The sequence below is a fragment of the Ziziphus jujuba genome, chromosome 5 (genome assembly GCF_031755915.1).
Source record: "Ziziphus jujuba cultivar Dongzao chromosome 5, ASM3175591v1".
NCBI classification, from domain to species: domain Eukaryota; kingdom Viridiplantae; phylum Streptophyta; class Magnoliopsida; order Rosales; family Rhamnaceae; genus Ziziphus; species Ziziphus jujuba.
This window is the reverse complement of record NC_083383.1, coordinates 10,791,082-10,801,266: the sequence shown is the minus strand read 5'-3', so window position 1 is coordinate 10,801,266 and position 10,185 is coordinate 10,791,082. Positions and strand designations below refer to the sequence as shown.

General features: G+C 35.0%; 2 protein-coding genes across 2 annotated transcripts; both read left to right on the top strand.

Moving 5' to 3' along the window:
- Positions 1-3,947: 3,947 nt before the first annotated feature.
- On the top strand, positions 3,948-5,633 carry LOC107420725 (extensin). Its single transcript, XM_016029760.4, has one exon. The coding sequence runs from the start codon at positions 3,948-3,950 to the stop codon at positions 5,631-5,633; it is 1,686 nt and encodes a 561-aa protein (XP_015885246.3).
- A 2,190-nt stretch (positions 5,634-7,823) lies between these two features.
- On the top strand, positions 7,824-9,218 carry LOC107420724 (purine permease 1). The gene is made up of 2 exons (XM_016029759.4): positions 7,824-8,528; positions 8,877-9,218. Exons 1-2 carry the CDS (start codon positions 7,833-7,835, stop codon positions 9,216-9,218), a joined length of 1,038 nt encoding a protein of 345 aa, XP_015885245.4. The 5' UTR covers positions 7,824-7,832.
- The last annotated feature ends 967 nt before the right edge of the window (positions 9,219-10,185 follow it).

Sequence of the window (10,185 nt, the reverse complement as noted above, 5' to 3'; positions counted from 1 at the left end):
TATGATATGTATCTATTTTATTAACATAATTTTTTAAAACATAATTAAATTTTGATATTATACATGTGATTAAATATTTTCTATGTTAAAAAAAATTAAAATCCACAAAAATAGAGAAAAAAAAAATGAGGATATTTAGGTAAAAAAAAAAAAAAAAAAAAACTGTCAAGGACGTCATAAGAAAAGAGGACAATGGGGGGCACGAAATTTTCTATTTCATTAGGCTTAAGCCCAAAACATGTTAAGACCTGTCAACCGAATAAAATGGGCTGTAGAATCGTTTAGTTTTGCAAAGTTCAGCCCATATCACACCCATTGAATAGGCCAATCAATGGGCAGCTCGCAAGTGCCGTGACTCAAGCCGAATATTTGAAAAAGTTTATATATATGCATATATAGGACACTGTCCCATACAAGAATATTTGAAAAAGTTTTTTAACAAATAATTTTAGCCTTTTAATTAATATAATCTAATAAATTTAATTTTAAAAAAAATTTAAATGTCTTATGTCCATATTCATATTTATCCATATTTACCAAAACAATTTTTCTCTCTTCTAATTAAGTTTTCACTCTAAATTGATTTTTGATTTCTCAACCTCTTGATTTTCTCTTCATTAATTGGATATTAAATTTTATTTCAAAAACAAAAATAGTGACTGATTTTTAACTCTCCTGTACCCTATCGTTTTTTTTTTTTCACATTGTCAACCCAAAATTACGTTTTGTTTCCCACTATAAAAATAAATAAAAAACTGTTCGATTTTCCCTTTTTATGTGTCAATAAAGGTAGCAAACCCTCCATCAGACCTGGAATTTTCATTCATAACAGTGATAAAAACTTTATCGTCAATTGCAAGTTTCGACTGGCAATTAATTATTTAATTTGAAATTATCTTTGATGTTTTTGCATATTATCAACACTATTTTTGTTTTTTTTTTTTTGGGAGAATGATCAACATCTTTTTGGTCCTGATTTGAACACAATATTTAATAGTAGTTATTCTTGTGGCCATTAATTTTTTGGTATTGCGGAGAATATGAATATTTGGCTTACATTATCAAATAGGGAAGGAGATAGATGACAAAAAAAAAAAAAAAAAATGGTTAACAAAAAGAAAGGAGAGATTAGCAGAGTTATAATATTCAATGTATAGGGAAAGGAAAGAAATTTGATTGGAAATTTGTTTACATTTACTTTTTTACTTAAAATAAAAAATATTCAGATATTAGTATAAAAGTATAAAAGATTACAAATAAGACAACTTTATTCCTACTATAAAACTTGAATAGTACACGTCATCACTGTTTAGACCATATATATATATTTTGTGTAAGAATTAGACCATATATATATTTTTATATGATCTTTTTAAGTGTGAATATATATAGTTACAAATATATCAATATTCTTTTTTAGGTCCGAATAAAAATACGCAATTGACTTGTTCATAATATCACATGCACTTTCAACAAGTTAATAATTTTTGAATTCAGACAATAAAATAGCTTTTATAAATATTAACAATGATATAATAAATAAATGTGAACTATCTCTTATAACATATGACATCAAAATATTTGTATTTGCCCGTTGAATTTTCACACACACACACACACACCATATTATATGAATGATAGAATATATTTTAGAAAATATACAATTTTAAGAAATTAATTTAAACCACAAAACTACTATGCACACAACAATGCATTGATATAATATATATATATATATATATTTATCTATATTTTTTTTTTTATAGCTAATGCATTGAATTTATAAAACAATGTTTTTGTTTCCATGTGCAATGTGAGCAAATAAACTATAAATTAAATGCATTAAGTCGGCTCGTTAATAATTATATTATTTAAAGGAGTTTAATATTGTTTGTGAATTGGTCATATTCCAATTTTCCGGACACAAATTTATTGACAAGTTTTCAACATTATAAAGAACACAATTACTGATGGTGAAAGTGGCATGTAAATACATATTAATAGTTTGCTAACGCCACCATTAATGAAGAAAGAAACATATGAAAATCAGCAACCGGTAGCCATTAAGAATTGAATTAATGGAAGCTAGTTTCCTATAAAATGTTGCTGTCAATTATTAAAATATTGGAGAGGAATAGATTTTTGCTGCGAATTGGATCAATGGGTCCAAAGCAAATAATTAAGGTCCAAACGAAACATCCAAGTTTGTACTATTTATATACTATGTGTCTTTTTTAGAAAAAAACTAACAAGATTCGTTGTATTGATAAAGCAAAGAACAGAACACGTTTTAGGTGGCTGAATTTCTTTTTCCAGGAAACGAATGAATAATGATGAGAAAGGAAGCTTCATTACCCAAAAAAACCAAAAAGTGATGAGAAAGGAAGCAAACTTTATTTATTAATTACTATGATTTTAATTTCACCCAAAAAACAAAAAGTACTAAACACTACTTTTATTAATAATTAAGCTTAATTAATTACAACATTATTGACGCCAGACGCATGCATGTGGGTGGGAATTTAATAGTTGACTTCAAACTTTTTATTTTCTTCTTCGCTTTTGGTGGGGTTTGTGTGTTTGTATTTTGGTCGGACTTGACTTGACTTTATTTGGGGAGTCTATTTATTCGTATCATATGGTATAAGCACAGTCTGGCTCAATGGCGATCATAATGCAATGCACCAAATTCTAGATTGATATTAATTAAGCAATTGTCGTATTTGATTTATTGCAATCTAATTTTAATTGTTGCAACCATATATACAAAGAGGTACTTACAAGGATTTTCCATAATGTAAAAACGTTTCATGAATTTATATCAATTGGGCCCGAAGAGGTGCTAGATTTTTTGCTCATATGTACTTAAAGGAAAATCTTTCTTTTAACAATTTATAAAATAAATGGTTTTACTTAGCATGCAAATATAGTAAAGACTAAAGAGTGATAGAGACTCCAGTGAACTGGATGAAAGTGAAATCCATGCCAGATATATCTATTCAGAACTTAGTTTTATTCATTTACTTTTTAAAAGAAACATTGGACAAAATGATATAGGCTGATATATATATATATATATATATATATATATATAATTATTACCAAAAAGATTAAGATTTGGAAAAAGAAAGAGAGGATAAGAATCAAACCCCATCCTTTAATCACATGGGCTAGCCTAGTTAACCAATTAAGATAAGATATATAAGACGTAACTAAGTTCCTATAAGGTAACGTGAAAGGCTGTCAAACTTATACAAAAGTCATTTTAAGTGCAAAAGTTGGGTTTGCTTGTGGCCTTATAATTATTAACCAGTTGACGATTTTCATGCAAGTTGATGTCATTTATAAGAAAAATTAGAAGGTATTATATAATAATTAATCTACAGCAGCCAATTATATATATTCAAAGAGTACTGCTAGGTGACGAGCTTAAATTAAGATTTTCCAATGGGGTCATTCCGACACGTGATTATATGCATACATTCAAATTCAAAGGTTTTATTTCAAGTTGTCCTTTAGAGCCAACCTGTAAATCATTTTTTAAAAAAAGCTTCCCTTTGAATGTCACTGACCGAATAATAGTGCAAAATGTTTGTATCCCAATTGAGGACAAGTTAAGGACTCCCACAAAGATGATCATCGTAACCGTTGGATTCAGAATCAGAGAGGTCTTCTAATTTTATTTTTGCAATGGCAGCTAAACATATATAATAATGATTAATTCCATAGGAAAATAATGATAATAATAAAAAATAATAATAATACTAATATAAAGTAATATTTAGCGTGGGACATGGAGGCTTTTAAGAGTGTCTACCTCTCCATTCTTCAACTAGTACAAATAAAGCTCCATACCACCTATTCAATATTCATCTATTCGACTCAGTCTTCCGCTTTCAACATCTTCCCACAAAAAAAAAAAAAAAAAGCACTTAATTTGTTGAAAGATGGCTTATCCTTACTACTCTCCACCACCACCTTCACCCCCACTTCCATGTAACCCTGTGGCCTCACCGCCACACCACCACCATGTCTATCCTCAACCTCCACCACCCCACCACCATCATCACCATCCAACACCATCACCACCGCACCATCACTACCCCACACCATCACCACCTCCACCGGACCACCACCATCACTACCCCACACCATCACCACCACCACCACCACCGGACCACCCCCATCACTATCCCACACCATCACCACCGCCACCAGACCACCACCATCACTATCCCACACCATCACCACCGCCACCGGACCACCACCATCACTATCCGACATTGCCGCCGCCACCACCACCAACTCCATCAAGTGGAGATGTTCCACCTCATTATCCCATTTATCCACCAACATCACCACCAAAAACACCCTCCCATGCACCACCACCCCAACCTTATGGTGGTGAAGCACCACTGTCCCCACCTGTTGCAACACCCCCAGCCAATGAGGCATCGCCACCTCAACAACACATATACCCTCCTTCCCCTTCTCAAGGCCATGTTCCAGTTCCACCACCACACCCAATTCCATATGCTCCCTCACCACATGCAGTCCAACCCCCACATACTGTTCCAGCCCCAGTACCTCCACCTTCCTATCAGGCTTCGCCACCTAATTATCATCCTCCAAACCAACCACAATCTCCTACTCCCGGTGAGGCACAGCCACCTAAATCCCCATATCCACCAACACCATCAAAAGGACCGGTTCAGCCGCCAAACACCGGTCTGCCTCCGGTTCCTACTGCACAGCCACCGAAATCTTCATATCCACCAACACCATCCAAAGGTCCGGTTCAACCGCCAAGCTCCGGTCTGCCTCCGGTTCCTACTGCACAGCCACCAAAATCCGCATTCCCACCAACACCATCCAAAGGTCCGGTTCAACCGCCAAGCTCCGGTCTGCCTCCGGTTCCTACTGCACAGCCACCAAAATCCGCATTCCCACCAACACCATCCAAAGGTCCGGTTCAACCGCCAAACACCGGTCTGCCTCCGGCTCCTACTTCCGGCGAGGTACCGCCACCTAAATCCGCATATCCACCATCACCATCCAAAGGACCGGTTCAACCGCCAAGAAAACCGCCAACACCGTCCTCACTACCTCCATATTATTCCTTACCTCCATCACCAGATAACGGTTTCGTTCCTCCTGGTTATGGGCCTTACGGCCCACCAACTTACGGAACTCCTCCAACTTTACCATCCGCCCCATCGCCGTTGTCCGACATTGGGGTGCCGCCTTCGGGAGGAAACAACAACACCACCATTATCGCCGTCTGTGTCTCTCTTGGTGGTGCTTTCTTCCTAGCATTCCTCTTAGTGGGCCTGTTCTGTTTGGCTAAGAGGAGAAAGAAACTGCTGCTTGTTCCTGCCGCCGCCGCTTGCGTGGAAGAAGAAGAATCATCTCATGGACATGGAGTGGTAGCCACAGGTGGTTCTTATGGAGGCGAAAATGTGACGGTGGCAGTCGAGAGTGCTGAAATACAATCTTATGGAGCTGTCGGTGCTGGTGGTGCTGGTTCTTCTCATGGCGGCGGCGCCGCCGCCGCCATTGGAGGTCCTCCTCCATGCGAGCCTGAGATTATTGAAGGTTCCAGCCATGGTCCGAGCTATCAGTGCAGTTACTGAGGCTGATTATCAATTCAAGCCCTGCATTTCGTTCATTTAATGCGATTAATTTCAATTTCGTTGGTGTGCTTGACGGAGATCAATTCGTCTGATTCTTTCTATTTTGTCATTCATGTATTTTGTGTGTATAAAGAAAAAAAGAAAAAGGAGACAAAAATAAAAAAGCTGCAAGTGGATTAATACGCAGAAAGTTTGTCAAAGTTGTTTCTTTTTTTTTTTTTTTTTTTTTTTTTTTGGGGGACAGATGAGGTTGTCAAAGTTTGAACCGGCAACTTTTGTGTAATTATTTTTACTTGAAGTTGGTATATATCAATTACTACAGTGAGATACAACTGGATTAAGAAAAAAAAGAAAAAGAAAAGAAAGTAAGCATATTTGATTGATTTAAATTTTAATAAATTAATTAAATGTTTTAGATAAACAGACTAACAGAGAAATGTTATCCTTATTTGATTTCTATATTTTATTCCTTGATAAATATTTATTTTATTTTATTTTATTTTTTTTAATGTTCGACTGGTCGTATAATTAAAAAAGCATATACTTCTTGAGAGCGATTGACTTTTTAAGCCAAGGATGGAATAACAGGGACTGGCGTGGACGTATATTTATATGTATTTCTTTTAACGTGACAATGATTTAAGATCGATCATACATTATTCTCTATCTAAATGCAATTTCTAAAAATAATAATACTATGCCTCCTCACCTTAGATTCTGGAGTCTGAGAGAAAAAAAATAAAAATAAAAATTTGCCGCCGCGGGTCCACTCCCGCCCTCTTACGTACCTTGTCTGGCGATGGGTTGACATTATTTCTTACAGCCTTGACAATATTATACAAATTGATTACTGGCAAAAATTGTTCATAGTTATTTCCCAACTTAAACCTATATATATTTTAGTGCATATATATATAACCTATACACTAATAAGATACAACAATATTTATAAATTATTCAATATGATCAACAGTAATAATGTTTATCAACAAGCTAGGCATTTACTGTAGCTGTACAAGGAAAATGCTAATCAGAATTCAATGCATGCTTCGACAGATCCAAGAGATAAAATTTTTAAATGATAAATTGATAGCTTGGATCCTTGTCCCGTAGTACAAATCCAAAACATACTTAGTTTTTTTTTTTTTTTTTTGGGGGTCGAGCAAAACACAATTAGTTTATAAAAGAAAAATATAATAAGAAATATGTCTCTTACCTATAAATATATGCAATTAAAAATAAAAGTGATACAGCTAGCTAGGATTAATTAATAGAAATTTAAACGGAACAACTTGAGTTTATTAGTATAATAATTAATAGAAAAACAAAAGCAACATGTTCCATCATTTAATTAGCTTTTATTGGATTTATAATAGATCAATAGCCGGTTTGGTTTACTGATGATTATTAGAATAGGATTTTATGTATTAAGTATTGTAGGTTGAACGTTGAAGGGGGCGCAGCAACGGAGTTAGGTTAAGTATTATACCAAAGGTTTCCCAGCTTTTTTTGCCCTTCCTTTCCTTGGGAAAAAAAAAAAAAAAAGTAGTGCAAACAGAATTCCACATTTTCCCTATTAGGTTAATATTTTAGCTTGACACACGCAACTTTAACATCTTGTGTTGAATTAATTTTTAGTTGTCCATATATTGGTATTAGAGCTTAATTAATAATTATTTGAAAACGCAGGTCAAATAACCAACAACATTACAATCTGGTTCAAATAAAAAATTACAATCCAAATTCCTAGCTAATTAATTTCATAAAATTAGATGGAAAGTTAACAAGCAAATCCTAAATGGAGATTTGAAACTAAATTTATCTTAATTTCTCAGAAAAAGAAACTTAATTCTGTTGATGAAAATATATTAAATATGCATAGGCAACTCTATTTCTTGTTGTGCTAGAGAAGCATGCAAACTGAGTATTAAAAATAATTTATTTATTTATTTTTAAGGAAAAGGTCAAAATTCGCATATTCTGAAGACATACACACTCTAAATATATTATTATATCAAGGTGGAAGTCATTAATAGCCGCTGCTCATATGAATTGACCCTGTAGACTACAACCTCAAGCTCATCTACTCGCTCTCCTCTTTAAAGTTTGTACTCTTCTCGGATCCCTATCAAACACACACAGATTTATAGAGCCAAAAAAACAACATTAATGGAAAATGAAGCTCAAGGCAAATCAAGAATGAAGAGGCTTCTTCTAATACTGAACTGCATTCTCTTATCCATAGGCAACTGTGGAGGCCCATTGATCATGCGTCTCTACTTCGTCCATGGCGGCAAACGCATTTGGCTTTCTTGCTGGCTCGAGACCGTTGGCTGGCCCATCATGCTCATCCCCATTTCCATCGCATACTACCGCCGGCAGCGAAGACAACAAACAAATGGGCAGGCCCAAACCAAATTCTTCCTCATGAAGCCATCTCTGTTCATATCATCAGCTTTGATCGGCCTCCTCAGCGGCGTTGACAACTATATTTTCGCCAATGGCGTTGCACGCCTTCCCGTTTCCACATCGGCTTTGATTATCGCCTCTCAGCTCGCTTTCACGGCAGGCTTCGCTTTCCTCCTCGTGAGGCAAAAGTTCACAGCATATTCTGTGAACGCCATCGTATTGCTCACCATTGGAGGTGCTGTTTTGGCATTGAATACTAGTGGAGATCGTCCTCAGGGTGAATCCAATAAGGAATACATCAAAGGGTTCTTGATGATGGTGGGAACGTCTGCTCTTTATGGTTTTATATTGCCGTTGGTGGAGTTGACCTACAAGAAAGCAAAGCAGACCATTACATATTCCTTGGTGTTGGAGTTTCAGATGGTGATGTGTTTGTTTGCTACCATTTTTTGCACCGCAGGGATGTTGATTAACAAAGATTTCCAGGTAACATCTTGGTTATAAGAGATAGTATCTTATGTATATAACGTATATTATCAAGTGGTATCACATTCCATTTACTGTTTAAAATGCTGCTAATTTAGTACTAGAATTTTATATTGAAAAGCGAACCTATAAATACATATATACTTCAGTAACTATATGGAAAAAGAATACCATGTGATACTCACCTATTATATAAAAAAGTCGTTTTTTTCCTTATTAATATGCTTAATTATTAATTTCATTTATTGATGAACGAGCTAGCTCTAATTGGTTAACATATACTTATTTTTACAAATTTGAGTTATTGTTTCCTGGAATAATAGCAAAAGTTTTTAATTTTGTGTGTAGGCGATTCCAAGAGAAGCAGAAAATTATGGGATTGGGGAAACAAAGTACTATTTGGTGCTGGTATGGAGTGTAATAATATGGCAAGCATTCTTTCTGGGAGCAATAGGAGTTATCTTCTGCGTTTCATCATTGCAATCCGGTATCCTGATTGCAGTTCTACTACCAGTTACAGAGATACTTGCTGTTATTTTATATAAAGAAAGTTTCAAAGCAGAGAAGGGAGTTTCGCTTTTGCTATCTCTCTGGGGATTTGTCTCGTATTTTTATGGCGAATTGGAACAGACCAAGAAAACAACACAGAAAACCCCAGAAACTGAAATTACTCAAACTCCTGATCCGTGAGATTCTTTTTTTTTTTTTTTTTTTTGGGATAATTTGGAGATAGAAATTTGAGAATGAGTGAACGGGACAATGAGAGAGAACTTCGTTAATGAATTGAAATGTCTCAGTCGGTTACGGAGCAAAACAGAACAATTTGTATTGTATACAATTACCAAAGAATGTACAAATTAGTTCACCCTATGCACATGTGAACAAAATAAAAAATAAAAAAATAGAATAAAATAAAGTTATTTCGGTATTTGCACCAGCATCTATATCCTTAGGGAATGAGAATTTCATCACAAAGACTTTGAACCAAGTTGAAATTATTGTCAACTGAGCACCAAAGAAACATGATAGAAAGAGTTCTAGATCTGTTATTTTTTTACCACCAAAGTTTTTTTTTGTTCTTTTTTAATATACTATACATATTGCTTATATTAAAATTCTGGCCAAATTTTATCATTTGATTTATTAATTTTATCATTTGATCTATTCCATCATACACTCTGTCAGGACCCGTCCAGAATTCCTTCCCCGGAACCCTAGACAAGCCGTGATCCCAGGGAAATACCACCGAACCTTCCAACGGAAAATCCGGCAGCACCTCCCCTAAGGGATTTACTTACCACAAACTACCTGCACTGAAAACACACTTCTAAAAACATCCCCTTATTCCTCCCACAAACTACAAATTGTTCCACAAATTTCAGCACTTCTCAAAAGCAACAACAGTCCAGTGCATAAATAAAACAGAAGTATCCCAATAGTATACAGAACTTTAAGAAGTGCTAAACAACAGAAATACAACAAGGCTGAAAGAAATAATACACTGAAATGAAAGAGTACAGAAGTACTTCTCGAAACACAACTGCAGCGGAAAACTTGGTTCGCTCCGGAAGAATGTCTACCACCACTTGCACCTAAGGGAACGGAATTTAAGAGTGTGAGATGCTAATCATCTCCATGAGTAACCCGAACTACTGAA

Bases quoted from the DNA above. Each gene is read 5' to 3' on its own strand.
- LOC107420724 (XM_016029759.4), top strand. From the start codon at position 7,833: ATGAAGAGGCTTCTTCTAATACTGAACTGCATTCTCTTATCCATAGGC. The intron at 8,529-8,876 runs GTAACATCTTGG...TTTTGTGTGTAG, and splicing joins TGATTAACAAAGATTTCCAG to GCGATTCCAAGAGAAGCAGA.
- LOC107420725 (XM_016029760.4), top strand. From the start codon at position 3,948: ATGGCTTATCCTTACTACTCTCCACCACCACCTTCACCCCCACTTCCA.